At 42.3% G+C, this 18,824-nt stretch overlaps 1 protein-coding gene across 1 annotated transcript in view; it reads left to right on the top strand.

Annotated features, from left to right (window-relative positions):
• Positions 1–625: 625 nt before the first annotated feature.
• The window catches only part of LTK (leukocyte receptor tyrosine kinase), a 99,823-nt gene continuing 81,624 nt past the window's right edge, over positions 626–18,824 (top strand). Inside the window, exon 1 of the mRNA XM_009895724.1 lies at positions 626–824. Within this exon, the coding sequence (XP_009894026.1) occupies positions 626–824 (199 nt within the window). The remainder of the gene's footprint in view (positions 825–18,824) is intronic.

Here is an 18,824-nt window from a genome sequence, read left to right as displayed (position 1 = left end):
TCCTAATCGAGAGTCAGGGTATCCACAAGGAAAATTAATCAGAAAGAATGTATTCTGATTACAAAAAGAATAGCTGTTTTAAAATAAACTCCCTGTGAAGGAAAAACCCACATGCAAACAAATTGAAGGCAGAGTGAACTAATGTAATTGAAATGCTGATAGACCAGAAGAAAAAGGAGTTCAACATTTAAAGTGATTAAAGAAGGAATGCATAAGCTTGCAGGCAGAGCACCTTCGCCTTATTGTGTTGCAGGTCCCTGTTGCTTGTGTCACCAACTGAGGCTGTCTTGCTCAGGAGTTAAGTGGTTATAAGTGAAGTTAAGGAAAGAAAAGGGGAATCTTCTCTATCATCTTAAATAGAGATGATAAATCACCGAGTTTGGTCCAGGCAGTGCGTGTGTCTCATGTGTGTCATTGAGGCAGCTGCAAGGGAAGGGTGAGAAGGGAGAACAACCCAGTAAGATGCTGAATTCAGCTTTTCAGAGTGAATACTAACGCCTAAAAAAATTTATAGATGGATGCGCTCATATCTGAGGCAACTGCATAATGGCTTTTTGCTGATCGTGCAGGAGCGGTATGCAAAGAGGGAGGAGGAGGGCAGGAAGGGAGGGTGGCTCTAGGACCCATGCGAGCCTTCCTGAGCAGGAGGTGGGAATTCTCCTCCAAGGCAGCAGGAGCCCGAGCCCAGCCTCAGAGCTCCCGCGGAGCCCGCAGGAAGAGCCGGGCACGTCCCCTCCAGAGCCCCGCACCCGGCTGGGACCTGCCCGCACCCCGCAGAGCCATGAACCGGCTCCCACAGCTCGTGCTGTGGGTCACCACGGTGGGTAAGTAACTTATTTTTTTCCTCACCTCCTTGCGATGCAAACTCCTTCGTATGCCCAGGGACTCAGAGTTATTTCATTGCCTGCTCCCTTTTACCTTTGAAACCACTAAAGCGTTATTTTCAAAAGAGTGGGGGAAAAAGGCGAGGGGGCAGAAAGTACTGGCGTGAAACATATATAAAGTGGATGATGTGTGGGAAGGTAAACCTTGATGGTTATTGATTCTAAGTAAATTTTGTTCACTGAAATGAATAGGTGATCTGTAGTTTTAGAAAGGCTGCAGCTGACCAAGGCTCTTAGGCTGGGAGCAGGCGCTGTCATTGTACAAGGGTTCAGGATGAAATTAGCAGCTATACCCCTGGACCATTTTCTTCTCTGATTACTGGATTGCTTTCTCTGGGACTATTTTGGACTGGTGGGAGAAAGTAATGCTCCAGGAGTAGTGAGGTTGCTTACAGGAAAAGGTGTAGTTTGGAGAAGATGCTTTGTCTAACGAGAGAGGTGAGGGAGACAGATAAAGGGAGAAGAAGGTATCAGGACTATGAAAGATGGAGTTATGAGCTCCCACCTAGAGAGTGCTGCTCAGGCTGAGTTTTGGAAGGAACCTTTGTGCCACTCTGTTTGTCATTGTCAGCTTTGGTTCTGAAATGCAGCAAGAGGAATGAAACAACTGTAGGACAGAAGGAGGGACGTGTTAAGGGGGAAGCTGCAGTAATAGGAGAGAAGTTAGGAAGCGGCAGCATGCGTGCAATGCAATGATGGGAGAAGAAGGTAGGAGTGGGACACATTTACTATATGTGCACAGTCGCAAGCAGGCTCGTGAAAATTAGGAAAAACCTGTATCAGGACATGCTGAATTTCTCAGAGAGCTCAAGTTACAGTAATACCCCCAGTGCAGACACAGGGACATCATCTTGACCCTTAGGCAAAGATCAGACACTTCTGTATTTCTCAGTGTAACAAATCGTATTACTTGCAGGCAGAGAAGGAGGTAAGGCAAACAGGTTGCTGGGTGCTACAGCTTGTTCTTGCCAGTGCAGTGAAATTCTCTGTCTCTGGCTAAATGCTGAACCTCTATATATTTTCTTTTGTATAAAGACAAGCTGGGACATCAGTTTAAAGCAGGTTTCATAATTTAGTTCTATATACAATTGAATGCCAATGCATAGCACAGGGTTTTTTAATTCAGGCTTTGTCTGGCCTGTTATTTCTATCGAGAGGAGACTGCTTTACTGTCAAAGGGTCCCAGGGCAAGTGTACCCCATGCAAGCAGAGCTGTGTGTCCCCAAAGCCTCGATTCTCATGGCATGTGGTCTCATCAAGAGCTGCTAAATATCATTCCAGTGGTTTTGGTGGAGTGACTTCAAACATGCAAATAAGGTTAGTGTAAGGAATAGTCATTTTATTTGCTGTATCTCCAAGTCTGTGGTTTGAAGCATGACTGTATTAGGACAGAGATAAAAAAAGGTGTGTTTCAGAGAGAGCAAGTAGAGCTAAATGAAAACAAACGTACATTTTACAATCTCTGTCCAATCTTCTGCCAAAAATAATCTCAATCGCCCAGGAAGAGACTTGGATGCATGAGCATTTAACTGTGTAGCTGCTGTCACAATCTTCACATGGGTCTTGCTTGTCTCACTGGTTTATTATGGTCAGCTTTCAGACTCTGCAGTCAATTATTTAAAAAAACCGGTTGTGTTTCCACTGAGGAAATTTTCCTGGAGCGTATTCTCTGAGTGGCTTTATATTTCCTTCTTTATTTGGAAAGCCTAGGGTCTTGGTGATGAGGGAGTTTACAGGTCCACTTTTCTCTCTTTTGTTTTACTGGCTGGCATATGCCTTTCTATTAAGCTGTATCCTAGAAGGGTAATTTCAGAGGTCCCATCCATTGAAAATTTTTGGCACACTGAAACACTGGAGGAGGTCAGAACTCCTTTTGGTCCAAAAATTAAGGCTCTATGAGAAAATTCAGGAAGTTGTAGAGAACAACAGCAGAAAAAAAAACCTCAGAAAAAGAACCCCCAAAACAACAACAAAACCAGGAAAGGACTCAGTGCACAAACGTGCATTGTTTAGTGTCAAACCAACTTTAGTGTCATTCAGAGGCTGAGGTTGCACACTAGCCTCAGGTTTCAGGAGATGGCCAGGAAAAAGGTGAAAAAAGCCACCAGATGCATGTATGGGAGAATTTTCTTTTTATTTTAAGCACCAGCATAGTTTTGAGTCTTCATATTGGATGATTTTCCTTTGATTCCCAGAGCTTGGTGGAGGGTGTAGGTCAGTCCTTTTCTCCTCTACAAAAAAAATGGGTTGTGCTTGGCCAGATGTCATGCTTTTGCCTCTGGGTGTGGAGGGCAAACTATCTGCAAAATTACAGCACAACATGTGTCCTGGGCAAACCTCAAACACCTTTCCAAAAGTGCAGTCATGTTTATGTCATTGCTCAGAGTTTAGCTATTGACTATAACCACAGTTCTTGAGATAATATTAGTAGAGGCATTTTGTCAAGTCTGTCTTTACAGCCCTTTCCAATGCTTGTAGTGGAGCTGTCACAGAATAGGATATCTTATGTTTAATTTCAGCCTGAGGAATAGTTATGGTTTGGGGTTTCATTGAATCCTTTCTAAGGCAGAGAGGCATAGGGAGGTTGATTACAGGTTTAGGAGTAAGACAGCCAGCCGTTTGTTTGTTTGTGGAATGGTATATCAGCATAGCAATGGTGAACGCCCCATTCCTCCTGGATGCTACTTCCTCCCTGCATTTGTCTAACAAACTGTTTTCAGAAGCCCAGAAGGTTTTCTTTCTCTGCCTGGGTTTGTGTGCCTCTCAGAATTAAGCTGTCCTGCTTTTTATAGAGTAAGTATAAGCAGGTTTAAGTTTAACCGGTCCACACTTGCATGAAGATGCTTATATAGGAGTACCTTATTTTGTTGTAAGCCAACTTAAAATAAACCAGTGCACCTATCTCACTTAGACTTTGCTGCTTCATGTATCCCTTTGTCTGCCTAGAGGAGAGCATGCCAAGAGTGGAAGCAATGGAGCTCTACGTTCTCTTTTGCCTCTTCATTGAAGAGCTTCTCTCTTATTTTCGTCTTCTTGTGCCTATCTCCACTCAGTTAAAGTAACATACAGGTACAGTAGTGGTTTCAGTATTTTCACTTAAATAGTTCCAACCAGGACAGCACCACGTGATCCTGGAAATTTGTCTTGGGAATTAGGTCCATGGTCGTTTACTGTGCAAATGACAGCCTATCTACAAATCGCCCCACCTCGAGTACTGTGTTCAGTTTTGGGCCCCTCAGTACAAAAAGGACATAGAGGTCCTGGAGCGTGTCCAGAGAAGGGCTACAAAGCTGGTGAGAGGTCTGGAGGACAAGCCCTATAAGGAACGACTGAGGAAACTGGGGTTGTTTAGACTGGAGAAGAGGAGGCTGAGAGGAGACCTTATCACCCTCTACAAGTACCTAAAAGGAGGTTGTAGAGAGGTGAGGACTGACCTCTTCTCCCTGGTGAAAAGTGATAGGACGAGAGGAAATGGATTCAAGTTATGTCAGGGGAGGTTTAGATTGGATATTAGGAAACATTTTTTTACTGAAAGGGTTATTAGACATTGGAATAGGCTGCCCAGGGAGGTGGTGGATTCTCCATCCCTGGAGGTGTTTAAAAAAAGGGTAGATGTGGTGCTTAGGGACATGGTTTAGAGGTGGTTTTGTCAGGGTAGGTTAATGGTTGGACTTGATGATCTTAAAGGTCCCTTCTAACCTTAGCAATTCTATGATTCTAAATACTGTGCCAAGTCCAGATATGCAATTCAAGGCACTATGTCACTGAAAGCCAAATATCGGGCGGATGCCTTGAAATAAAAAAAACACAGTTCTTTTTAAGTCCTATACAAAGTTGAGGACCCTTTGAAATACAGTGGAAGAGGATAGCATAGAATATATGGGAATGCCACAGTAAGGGAGCACATGCAGACAAATATTGGGAATTTGTAAACTACATCAAGATGACTACGGTGGAGGAGGAAGAAAGCAGGTAGTGAGCTGTATGTACTGTTAATTTGGAGCTGAAGACAATGTCTTGATCAGCCATAGGAGAAATCCATCGTTTTGTCAATTTTACATAGTTTCATAGTTTCTAATTGGCCCGTAAGATCAAAGTTGGAGAAAAGGATGCCCCGCTCCAGTCATGTTTCAAAAGCATTCCTCTCCCGCCCCCCAGAGTCCTAAACAGACACACAGGAGGGTCCTTGTCTTCAGCCTGCTTGAATGTGTGATAGGGTGCGTGCTGGCTGTGCTGGTGTGTGGAAGTGCATCTGTGATGTCTGTGACTAGAGTGGAGAGAAATTTTCATCTTGAATTAATTTTAGTGAAAAATGCCGATCTGGTGACACTAAAATGCTTTATAAAGTGTTCTAGGTTTTGAGCTGTTATGTATGGAGGTTTGTTTTGTGTATGCACTGTTTAGTTCATATTGAGACATTCAAATGAGTGTAGCTGTTTTAATGTGGTTGGTTTTTTTTTAGTTCAAACTTTTGCTTAGAGAAGCCTTTTATTCAAAAATCTTAAATACTTATTTAAAATCTTAAAACACGATTTAGTATCAAATGTTTAGTTTTGACATGGAATGTTATAGTTCAACACTCCCTGAAATGTGTTGGTCTTTGCAATTTTATAAAACTTCTGAAAAATTGTCAGGTTCACCTGTGACAGTTTTTCTTTTTTAATTTCTTTGGTCTTGCCAGTAACTTGGAAAATCCTCTATTAAAGCTGCTCAGTTATCTTGTAATACCACATAGCGATTTGTACCTGGATTTGTGCGTGCAGGTGGTTGTCCTCAGGCTGATGTTCGTTACTGCACATGTATGCAGTGGCTGGTACTGTTGTTTGTAGCTTGGTATTGGATTAAATTCCTCAGAAACAAAGGAAACAAAGTTAACCTGAGCTTTCTGCAAATCTTTAGTGAAAGCAGAAGCATGAAGGAGCTGCTGAGAGAAGAAGCAGGTGAGCTCTTTCCAGAAATAAATGGAGAGGAAGGAATCCATGGTGGGGTTCTTAGTTAATGCAAACTGATGGATCTCTATGGGAGTACAGTTACAGCAATTCAACGTCTTGCCTTCTGGAGACTTTTATCTGAGACTCTTACGAGTAAGCATGATTTCTGTATTGAATGCTTAAATCAGAGGAGGAAAATAATGACATTAATTATGTTAATTAATTGGATCAGGCTTATAGTCTTTTCCTGTCTCTCAGCATCAGTCCTTCCTCTTACAATTCCTCTTCCTCCCATTCCATTATAATTGCTCCCCCGCTTCTCTCCTCTCTTGGCGTGTAACAAACCCAGTGCTTTGATGTGGTTTGCTAGCAGCAGGACAGGGCGTGCACAAAGATGGAACCCGTGGCAGGTAGGAGAGCAGGCCAGCTTGACAAAGTGGTGAGTTGAGGTGTTTCATAAGAGGTGATTTGCAGCTGGTCTGACAGATGTGCTCTGAGTGAGGAGGGAGAACCGGGATCCCTTGTGAGAGTGGTGGCAGATCATACTGGTGGGTTATCTGTGCACGGGAAGAATGTGTAGAGCCTTTGGTTCAGATTGTGACTGGTTCAGCACCATTACGGGTTGGAGGTGCTGTGCCTGGGGAATGCCAGGTTCCTGTCTCTTTATGCCCAATGTGCAAGAGGGGTGCTCGGGGTGTAGGTTCTTTTCGACTGAGTAAATATGGCATCAGGACCTCCCCGGGTGTCTGCACTGCCTAAAGGACTACAGCTCCCAAGCAAGTGGCAGGGTCTCACTGAAGAATTTTGCCTCCCTCAGCTGTGCTGTTTCTAAGAGCTTTCCTCAAGGTGGGGTACCTCCACACTGCAGCTTCTTCCAGTGTGTATGACACCAGCACAACTGAGCCCATGAGGACTAATGAAAACAGAGAAATGACATAAAAGGAAACAAAGATGACCTTCCAGTCTTCCTCACCTAGAAGAAGCAACTCTGGCATATGTACTGAGGAAATAAAGAACTTGGAAGTTCAGCAAGATGCTCATTTGCAGGGCAGGTTTTACCTTTTTAGGAGAATTTCAGGTTGGTTTTCTATATGTGGTCTTTAACATAAAGCTGGCTGGAAAAACATGAAACTTTACACAATTCTGTACAACCTTGTCTTCCACTTGTCAGTGAAAAACTTGTTAAGATTTCTAACTGGCATTATATTTATTTTAGGAGTTAGACTTACATGATCATTGTAGGTCCCTTCCAAATGAACTAGTCCATTCCATTCCATTCTATATGAAGGAAAGAAACTCCCTGACAATGGCACTGAGTGAGTTTAAAAAAACAGAAGACGCCTATTGATGCAGGAGTCTCATCAGAGTTAAAGGTAGTCAAGAATGAGACTGAAGTATAGAATTAAAAGCTGAAGTCTTTCCAAAAAGCATAAATCTATCCTTGCAACTCAGCTTAACTTTTGCCCTATCTAATGGGAGAGCCATATCTGTTAATAAGACATCACAGATTTTCAGCTAATTGGTATCTGAAATCCCATAAGCTTTGGCATATCAGCCAAGAATGATGCATTTATTCATGCATTTGAGTTGCTCACTTGAGTGTTTTTTTTACCAGCCTGTAGCACAGCATGTGTTTGAGCACATAAACAGCCCAACTTTCTGGGGTTAAAGCATCCACAGCTCTTTCCTGTGTCTATGTTTATGGAGATATATATTTATATATTAAAAACATAGGGGTGATAAAGTAACTGAGTGAGAGCCACGCTAGGAAGTGACATGGAGAGAGATGAAGGTGTTTCGGTGCACAGAATAAAGTACAGGAGGTGACAGGAGATGAGGTCTGTTCCTGCATTGTCATGGTAAAGTGTTTTTGTGCTATCCAGGAGCCAAACGAAACCCAAATGGGAACTTTTATGCCCACCTTGAATCAGAACCAACCCAGTAGCAGCAGTTGTATTGGAACCTCAGTGGGAACTGAACCCAATAGGTTACTGGTTCAGTGTCACGGTTCATTGAAATCTCGCTTCCCATAGCAGAGATGCCATCGGCATGGGAGCAACCTCAAATCTTGGTGGGCTTCTGAGCAGTTTCACATCCAGCTTCTGCTTCCCCATGGGACCCCTCACAAGTGCCTGCTTGCACACAGCAATGCAGAGCTGGTTTGAGTGGTGCTGCAGCTGTGACCAAGACCTTTTGCTACAGGCTGAGGGTGAACGCTGAGGGCTTGGGCACCCCCCTTTGTGGCTTTGCCCCACAACTTTGGCTCCGCTTTCCTGGCCTTAGGGAGGCAGGAGGAAACTGTGGGGATATACGGAGAGGATGGGAGGTGGCCAGGGCTGGGCAGAGGAGCAGGATAGAGGAGCTCTTTTCCAGTGGAGACTGTGAGCCCAGCCGGTGTGGTTTGGCATTTCCAAAAAAAAAGGGTTAGCAGCTGTCAGCCTGAGCTTGAGCAACCTCAGGCAAAGCTGAATTCAAACCGGAACTGAAAAACTACTTTGCTCCACTGGATAGTTCATTTGGCAGTTTTGCAGACCCTGATGTCTTGACTAATATTTTATATAATGTAAGGAGCATGGATAGTTATGCTTACATGCTTCTAATACCTTAGATGTCTTGACTTTTTTTTAATTTTCTGTTTCTGTTTTTATATTTAACTGCAGTTTTAATTTTCCAATTATCTGCTATTTATAATTTTTTTCCTACTGTGCTCTGAGTGATTAATACCTATTTGCTACTTTGTCTTCAGCAAATAGAATCATAGAAAAGCATGATCACTTGAAATTTCCTTGGACTTTAACAGGTTTTTAGAGTTTGCTCTATGGCATTTTGATGCGTACTGTGCTGGAGTCCGGATCTCTTTACATGAGTAACACTTTTAAAGTATGTAATTCACAACGGGAGCATTTTCTGTGTTTACAGTCACTACAGGAGCCCAAATAGTATTTAAAACCTCTGAAAGAAGCTTTCTTTAACCCCATGCAGGCTAACAGCTCAGCCTAGATTTTAATGAGACACTGGACTTTATGAATCTTATATGTCCTGATAGTATAGTCATCACAGAATGCTTGCTATCCCCACTTTTTTTTCCCAACTTTCCTGAAGTCCCACATGCCTCCTGGCCCTTCAAGATCTATCAGATTCTTAGAAGAGCTTAAACTTTCCCAGAGTTTGACAGATTGTATTTGTTAGTCCGTTGCAATCCTAGAGAAGAAATTTGAAAGTCAGTAAAATTTACAAAACATAACCTTGTGAATTAATTATAAGCAAAATGAGGTGAATACAGCAAGCTGGCTTTTATTTAGTTATTTCAAAAGGGCTTGTATTCTGGCTATTGAGGTGGATAGAAAATGAAAGACTTATGCAGATCTAGCTCTTTTCAACTTATCTAGAGCTGTGCTAGATTGATTAGACATAAGCATTTAGCTTCCCCTCTGAAAGCTGTTTTCATTTTTGATTTCCTGATAAGTCTTGGACAGGACGTAGCTTTTTTTATTTCTTCCCTTCCCATTGTAATTCCCAAATGTGTTTTTCCTCTCTTGTGTGCCTTCCTGCATATATCTGCATGAAAATTAATGAAAGGAAAATCTTGGTGGTTTTTTTTTTTTCCTGATGGTGAATACTTTTTTTCACTTACTTTAGGAAAAAAATATGGCAAAATGTTTTGCTTTAAACAAGCTGTCTTCCACACTTTCCTTGGTGGATGCAATTATCCAAAACTGCACAGTACTCAGGGGTTGCTCATGATTGTTTGTGATAATATTTTAATCATATATTTAATACATAGATTAGCATTTTGCAGTGACTTATGTGGCATGTGACTGTACAGGCTATCAGCTCTGTTAAATCTAGCTAACAGTTATTTTTTAGTTAAGCTTCAGCAGAATTTACACTCACTGCAGTACCAGGGTACAAGCAGAGTAAGCCAGAGAAGTTATTGCATTACTGATAGAAACTGCTTTATGGTTGCAAGAAGCAGGGCTGACAAGAAGCAAGAGCCCCATTAATAATGTTACCTACATTCTTCCAACGAGAATGGTGAGAGGGTGCCTTATGTCAAGTAAATATAGAATTTCAAATGTAGAAGTGCTGATTGTTCTGCTGGATTTCTTAGGGCTCTCAAGACTGAGTCAACATGAGGAAGGTCAACGTTCAGCCGAAGTTTAGCTCTGCTCTCCAACACTCGTTCCCACCTCGACCTGGCAACCCCCAACCTGCAACATAGACTCATCTTAGCTGTGTCAGTCAGACTGTAGGGATGCTTTGAAATTATCTAGGTTAAAAGCTAGCGTTCTAGGAAATTCATAAGCCGTTGGTTTTTTTCTGAATCTCTTCCCCTAGTCGTTGAATAAGTGTCTTGTGAAACTAACCTGTAGGATTAGATGTCTGAACTTAGGATATGTGAATACACCCTTACCTAGCTTAGTGATGTCTACTTTCCATTCTCTGCAAGGAAGCAAGTGCTCAACATCAGCCTTGTCGGCGAGATTTCAGTGAGCTGACAACCCCAGTGTGAATTTGTACCACTGTGAAAATAGCTACAACCTGTTTTACTAAATAGAAGAACACTGTTCCTAGCTATCTAGTTCTGTTTTTTATGATAGAAACAAATTTTGCACACTGAGCTGTCAGCAAACTTACGTAATCTATAAGAACTTTACTGCTTCTCCTTAAAGTGAAAGTCAATTCTGGTTTTAATGGTCCAGTTACAGTGTGACCCTATACAGCTTGTGTAGGTACAATTGAGGAGATGGTGACAATAAGAGATATACCATATTATTTTGTGGCCTTCAAGTCTCCTCTTAGCCCTTCAAACAAAGTAGTCTGTTTTCAGCTTTGACCCATATCATGTACAGATTGTGGTTAGAGGATGTGTTCTGAAACAATTAAAGCTAGGACTGAATCTGTTCTGAAGGTGGAGAACTGCTGTTTACATTTATCGTCTAAAAGGCAAGCAGTAAAATACTTTCGGGCCTAGGCTTAAATTTTATATACAAATTGTTTTATAAGCTCTAGCATGCACAGATGTGCTCCCATGATTTTTCAAAAAAAGGTCAGCTACATTTAAAAATACCCTCAAGCATGTTCCTTTTATTCTTGGTGACCCAAACACTCAAAGGAGCAAGAAACAAAACTGGTAAGAAGTAACAGGTGAGAGTACCTTGCTTAGTCTTTCTGAGCTTGACGAAGGGTAAAGGTATAGCAAGCAGTGTTTTTCTGGTACCTAAACTCTCCAAGCTCAGGTTTCACATCACAAGATAGGGTTAAAAATCATCAAATTAAAACAAACATATTTATGAGCCATCTGGTTTCTGAGTCTTTCCAGTTTGTGTTTGCTATCCTGGGTAACTATTAAGCAATTTTTGTTGCTGTAATTTTCATGTCATTACATGGCTCCAGAAACTACATGTTTAAGAAAAACACTGTAGAGAAATGAATTCAGAATAGAATTATAAGCACTGGCAGCACTGGAGACATTTGTCATTCTTTCAGTCGTTCTAACATACTAGTAAAAGTAAATGTACAGAATAAATCCATTTTTCATTTTGATATGACTTTAAGTTATACAAAGTATAATGGAAGGTTGTATTCTCTAGCTCTTTCACAATACGATAAGTTGAGTCAGATTTCCTAAGGCTGGTTTCCAGTTCTGCCATAAGCTTTCTGTATGATTTGGGAAAGGCTTGGTGCCTTAATCCTTGTCCTATTTTACCTATTTTATCTCCCTTATTCAGATGTGGTGAGACATAAACCAGTATGTTCTAGTTCCCTGAACTAGATCCAGTGGATAGAATGACTTTTTTTTTTTTGGCCTTTTTTAATGAAATGTAATTAAGGAGAATCTATAACTCAGTTTCAGTGGAAATTTAAATGTGTTCCTTTGAAAAAAAAAAAAAAAAGTTATATTTATTCTTTCACATTGAATGTTGGGTTACTGATAAGAGCTTTCCGACAGCATTGGCTTTTCCATTGGTGGAGGAAACAAAAGTGTTCTCCTTCAAGGTATGCATTTATATTGCTTTTCCATAATGTGTCCTTATCTGCTCCTGAGAAGGCGCAGCACCGATGAATAGATGTAAAATTCTCTCTTGTTTCTCTGATGATGTGATTGATATTCTTCATGCCAGCTTGGTCATTTGTGACAATGAGTCAACTTTCAGAGCATAGTTTCATCTTCAGAAGTAGGAGAGGAGAGACTATATCTGTAATTGCTGGTGTTGGGTTTCTAGGTGCAACTAAATGCTGGCACTATTCAGAAGTAACACATTTTGTGAATGCTAACTGAAGTACAGTAATCAGCTTCCCTTTCCCCGCCTCCCTCATCTTTTTGACAGAACTGTGTGCTGAACATTATCAGTTTTATTAAGTGAATTTTTTTTTTATGGGTCTTGGAACCTTTCTGACTATTTTGTCTGTGGTGCACAGCCATTCCTGATCCCCTGCACTGCATCAACCCTACTGCTGTGTCTTGCTTTTTCTCCTGTGGCTTGGTATCTCTTACACATAGTAGGTAGGAGCACCTGGCAAGTTGAGCTCAGTGAAGGATGCACCAATGTCTTTTAGGTCTTGTAAGAAGTACACAGCTTGTTTCTCTGCTTCCGTTACTCACACCTGCAGTGAGCTTTAAAAGAATGCAAAGCAATCACTTGATGTCTCTATGCCTTTAGTTTCAAAGCCTAGATTCTCAGATGCATAAAGAGGAAGAAATAAGTGTATGCAAAGAATAATAAAGTACGCATTACTCAGGGTAAGTGTCCTTTGGAGGTGAGCATGGCTTACAGCAGCAGAGAACGCTAGCCATGATGCAAGGAAGACATTTGAACAAATCTTGGCTGCTGAACTGTTAAACACCCTGCTGAAATTTGTGCTCAGTTTCACATTCCACCTTCTTCGCCTCCTCTGAGTGTTTGTTTGACTGCTTTCCTCTTCTGGAGTCCAGCTGGCGTTGAGAGGCTCAGCTGTTAGGAAGCCCATTTGGGAGTCTCAGCTGGCATTGGCAGACTCCACATGCTGCTGGAGCACTTGCTGGCAAAGCTGTGGTCCCTACCTTGGAAGCTGGCAACAATTTCTAGCTGAGGCTGTGAGGAAGATGTTTAAAAGGTGTTTGACTCTTGTCTAGAGCTGACAGGGCTATGCTGGGGAGATGATAGTAGGGGTAGGTGCTTGTCCACCTTCACTGGCATGGTAACTGCTTCTCTTCTTCAGAGACACAGGGCTGGGTACTGCACTGTATGCCCTTGGCATGTTGATGTGGAATTATAGCAGTGGCCACGACTGCCTTCAAAGCCAAGTGCAGGCCTCCCTGTGCCCAGCACGCTGCAACCTGCTCCCTTGCAGCGCTCTGTCAACGGAGCCTGCCTTACTAGTGTCCTGGGAACTGAACTGGCTTTCCGTCATGTGTCACAGTAACTTTAAAACCTAATCTTGCTCTGAGTAGCAGACAGTAAAGTAGGAATTCAGTGCCCCAACAGCAACTACTCTCTACCCAGCTGTCTCAAAATATTGTGATATAAAAGGATATAGTAACAGATTCTGGCTTGGATACTTCAGATGTGGTTATGGCACTATGGCAGGTTACATGGCTCTCTTAACGCAAGATGAAATTACTTCTTGTCGAAGCCGTTCCTAGGTGGAGAGCAATGCAAATGCTTCAACGTCTGCTTCCAAAAGAATGTACCATCTACTGTTGACTATGCAGCTCCCTCAGAGCACGTGTGTTGTATATGCTCTGTCGCACTTCCTTATTACTGTAGATAAAGTGGAGTCCACCCTCTGCTTGCAAGGACGCAGTGGCTTTTAATTGACCCGGTAGCTGGCTGTTGTGCTAACAGGGATTCTTGGAAATGCTTGGGACACTTCTGGTATTTACAGCATCACTTGCAACTTCCTGATGCAGGCTTACAACCTCAGAGTTGAGGCTTCTTCAGGCGGAGCTGGCACAGAAAGGACATTCCGAGATGTGTGATTCTGTGAGAGGTCTGGAAGAAGCTCTGTTGAGCTGTAATGGGAGACTGAAATGACACCAATGATTTTACCATATTACTCTCTCCTCCACCGGGATAATATCTAGTGGAGTACTAGGTGGGCAGTGGGAACTCTTGACAATTATACATAAAAAAGAACGGTACTACTCAAATATGTATTTGGTCTTTGCCTGTGGATGATAATCTAATTACAGCTACAATTTCAGTCTGTTTACAGCTGAAAAGGTAAAATTAGATGCAGGATGAGCTGTCTAAGTATAATCTAAATGTACAGAAACTGTGACAAGTGTGCTGCTCTTGGTGGACGCAGTGAGTCAAGGAACCCATGCTTGGTCTGGTAGCTCATTTTTGGATGTCATAAAAGTGTGCTCTGAAAGTGTAGGAATTGTGTGGAATTAAAGAACCTTTCAGGCACTGCCTGTGTTAACTGTTAAAAGCTACATGCCACTGTGAGGCATTTAATCACCTTGCAAGCTGCCTTATGTAAGGGACTCCACATTGATATACTGCACTGGGGGCAGAACCAGGTTTGCTTTAGGACTTGTCATTATTCAGGCTCTTACAGGGGACCAGCAGAGAAGAAAACTGCACAAGTTCTTGACCTCGCGTTGTTTGTTTTCCCCATTGTGCGGGCTCATGTGTGCTGGCTGGTGTCCTGGGAGCAAAGAACTAAGGCTGTCTGGTGTTCGTCTTAACTTGCTCATTTGAGGGCTGAGGAACAGAAACCTCATTTTTTTCCCTTGTGTGGACAGATCTGGAGTGACCCGTTGCCAGTGAAGAAACTGCAGCTGCAGGCCAACAGTAGTCAGGCACTGATCTTTAGGGAGACGACACTGGGATATGTAGTCTCTTTCGTAATTCTTTGATAAAGGCCTGATTAAAACGAGCAATTACTGAAAGCTGATGGTCTCATACCATTTCCCCACTGATCACTTCCAGAGAGTGAGTGCTCGTCTCATGATTCCAAAAGAATTTAGTACTTCAGATGGCAAGTGGTCGTGCAACAGGTCAGGACTCCAGCAGCCACAACTTTGTAGAAGAGGCATGGGGGTTCCAGTGGACACCAAGTTGAACTTGAGCCAGAAATTTGGCCTTGCAGAGAGGGCAAATGGTACCCTGGGCTGCATTGGACAAAGTATTGCGAGCAGGTAGAAGGAGGTGATCCTTGCCCTCTGCTCAGCGCTGGTGAGGCGACACCTGGAGTGCTGTGTCCAGTTCTGGGCTCCCCAATACAGGAGAGACATGGACATACTGAGAGAGTCCAATAAAGGGCCACAAAGATGATGAAGGCACTGTAGCATCTGTTCTATGAGGGAAGGTTGAGAGAGCTGGGACTGTTCAGCCTGGAGAAGGGAAGGTTAAGGGCTGGGGGGAGGGAGGGTGTGGTGGTGGTGGCAGATCTTATCAATGTCTATAAGTACCTGAAAGGAAGGTGCAAAGAAGACATAACTAGGCTTTTCTCACTGTTGCCCAGTGACAGGGCCAGAGACAATGAGGACACACTGAAACACAGGAGAGTCCCTCTGAACATCACGAAACACTTTTTTCACTGTGAGAGTGATCAAGCAATGGCACAGGTTGCCCAGGAAGGTTGTGGAGTGTCCATCCTTGGAGATATTCAAAAGCTGTCTGGACATAGTCCTGGGCAGCCTGTTCTGGGTGTCCCTGCTTGAGCAGGAGGGTTGGACAAGATGACCCCCCAGAGGTCCCTTCCCACCTCAATCATGCTGTGAATGAATTCACTCTGAATTAACTCACTCTAATAGAAGATGGTTTTATTTTCTTTTGAACAAATGAAAGAGCTTGAGTTGAGATAGCCAGAGAATTCAACATTCATGTGTTCTGTTTGTTTGCATCCAGTGTTTTTGTGTGTTTGTTTCTCATGCATATAGACACTTTCCAGATATATCCAGAAATGCATCCAGTTGTGGTTCCCTACTGCCTGCAAATGAAATAGCTCAGGACTGGTGGGACAGGCTGTCCCCAGTAATTTTCTTTCTTGTTCATTAGTGTTTAATCAATTTATCCATGGTCTGAAAGGAAGTCAGAAACTTTCCCAAGAACCTTTGTTTCTTGGCAGACACTCATTCTTCTTTCTTCTGCTTTGATGTCCTTGCACTGATTTCACACTGGAGTGGGATTTTTTTTTTTGGTGGCATTCTCATCTTCAGCATGAAGCTTAAGACAGGCTGAAACTTCTTTGAAAGGAATGAATGAGAGGCACCTTTGTCCTAAAATGGATCAAATCAGTGCTGGTATGATCTGGCTATCAGTCATTTGGGTTTTCTACTTCTCATTCTCTTCCATAAAGCTGTCTGGATATAAGAGCTGGGGGATATTTTCAAAGCACAGTTTGTTGGTGTTAAGAATATCAGAATAGCCACGGTAGTGTTGGCTGTGCCAGTGTGCCAGAGGAATTCATAAGCCTGTCAAACCCTGAAGCTCATCCTTGCAGTAATAAGGGACAGTAATCTGAGGCCTTCTTCCTTGGGAGGAAAGAAATTCCTAATTTCACCATTTCTATTTTGGCACTGATCCTGAAGTGGTCCTTTAAAGGAAAGGAAGGCATCATTATATTTAAGGACTTCCTGTCAGAAGTGAAATAAAAGCCTTCATATGAAATATCCCCCCCTTAGCTGCTTTCCGGTTGGGAAGTGTAGTGTAGTAACTCAAAGATCTGCTCTCTAAACCACGCTTCACTCTCTGAACCACACCTTACTCTCTTGGAAGCCAAAAATAAAATGTAAAGCCAAGATAAGGCCGTATCGTTCTAGTCATAGTCATTGTTTAGAATGTGACTGACTGTATTCTGTTTTATGTGTTCTGAGAACAGTGGGATCATCTGGCTATCATCCCCACTTTCTTCTAGGTTTCTTTGCTGGAAGGAAAAACAAGTGAAAAACCTGAAATGCAGGTGACCACTCTTCTGTTTGCTAAGTCATTTTCCTACCAAAAGCGGACTGGTACAATTCATAAATCTTGGTTATGTTGGTTTAGGCCATGAGCAAAAACTGTGTTTTGTTTTCTCAACCTGAAGGTGATTTTTTTGGATCCAAAAATGAAGTTCAGATCTTGGCACAAATGACGGAAATGTCTTTGAAAATAAAGAAACATTTTGCCAAACAGCCATAAGGTAGTCTAAGTCATCCCTGACTTTTAGTCCATTCAGGAAATCCCAAATACCAGGCCTCTCCCACACACTGAGAATCTGTTACACAAAGTTCATTGCTCACAACAGTAATCCCAATTGCAGTTTGAAAAAAGATTCTGCACCTCTTAACATTGTGCTGGCTGCAAGTTAAGGTATTCATACTGGAGAGTCATCTCTCAAGTGGCAAATATTTCGAACAGCGTGAACAAGCTTAGTCCTAATCCTTTCCAAAAGAGATATGTGCAGATCTTAGGAAACTGCCCAGACTCACCTTCCTCTGAAGGCTTCGCTCTCATGCTACTCTGAAATAGTAAGCAATGAAAATATTACTCTTTTTAATGTTCAGCATACCATCAGGGCTCCATACTTATTAAATTGTCTCGTTATTAAGATGACTGTTTATATTGGTGCTGTGATTCGAGTTAGCATCCTAGACCTGTCTGCACAGATTGATTTCCTGATGACTGCTCCAAGTTTTCTTTTTTTTTCTGAAGGTCCCTGATAGTTCACAGTTTTTCTTTCTAAGAGCTTTGGCCAACCTCATGCATTCTATAGCCCAGAAAATGCCTTTCTTGCCATGCCACTGTGGCCTGTCAGGCCTCATTGATAAAGGACATCAACTGTGATCTCTAAACCAGTCTCCCACATTTTGTATGTCCTGTTGCTGTTGAGGAGGGACCTCCTCTTTGTCACTCTGTCCTTCTCTGAGACGGTATTCCCTCTGGCTGAGTCCTTTTCTCTGCCTTCTTGATTTTTGACCTCCTCAGTCTGGAAACGGTGCCTGCCTGCCCCAACACTGGGATTGTCTTCAGTTTTGTCTGCATTGCTGTTTCGAGTCTGAGGTTACCTTGTGAGTTGGTGCTCCCATAATTGCTGCTTCTTGCCACTGCTTTCTGTAGCCTGTCTTGTAGCTGTGCACAGACCTGCTCACTTGCACCCAGTGTACTTGGGTCCACAACAAGGCCTTGGCAGTGTGGCATCAGGCAGTTTGTCTACCTTGGTGCTTCCCTTTTTTAAACTGTCCTGCACCCATTTTTTTTTTTCCTTCTGGGCTGCAGTATGCCATGTCCATGGGGAACAGTGTCAATACTTAGGGCCCACTGATTTCCCTTCTCTGCTTGGAAAAGGGCATATTGTGATGGTAAAAAACTACCAACTAGTAGCTTCCCTTCATCCTCATGTCTCTTTTTGCCTTTTGGTCATCAATTTCTTGTCTCTATAGTTATCTGTTGCTTTTGGAGCATCTTTCTCTAATTCCCTGTTGCGGTTAAATCTGCGGCATTTAGGACTAATGTGGCATGGTCTGTAATTTATTTGTGGTGCGCTTTTTTTGACAGTTGTGCAAGATTCTGCAAAGTATTCTTCTAGTTTCTTAATTATAATTCATGCAAACATGTCCATTTCTGGAGACAGCCTGGAGTAGCAGCCCATGGTGTGAACATAATTCTGTCATTAAAAGTAAAAAAAATCCATTCTGACTTTTCCAAGAGTTGCGTTGGGATTTAAAGAGATTGTGAACTGTTCTCTTGTTTGATGATTATATTATTTGCATGTCTTACATCGTTCCGTTTTTATCTTTAAATAGCTGTGTGTGTTTATATATATACACACACAAAATTGGAAAATTAGTCATTCTTATTAAACTTCAGATATCTCCTCTTTCATCCGTTCTTTGCATCACTCTTCTTAATTCACATATTTTGTTTTAGTTGTAGCCTACCATGCAGGATTCCTTCAGAAATCAATAGATGGCTGATCTAGGGAGTATCTGTTCTAATTTTCACCTTATACACATGTGCTTAGCATTTACTTCTATATGTCTCTTTGTTAATTGCCTTGACTGGGTTTTATGATCCTGGTTTGTCTCTTCCTTGAC

The sequence above is a fragment of the Charadrius vociferus genome, unplaced genomic scaffold (genome assembly GCF_000708025.1).
Source record: "Charadrius vociferus isolate BGI_N301 unplaced genomic scaffold, ASM70802v2 scaffold111, whole genome shotgun sequence".
NCBI lineage: Eukaryota > Metazoa > Chordata > Aves > Charadriiformes > Charadriidae > Charadrius > Charadrius vociferus.
Note: the sequence above shows the minus strand (reverse complement) of the source record. Positions and strands in the feature narration are given on the sequence as shown.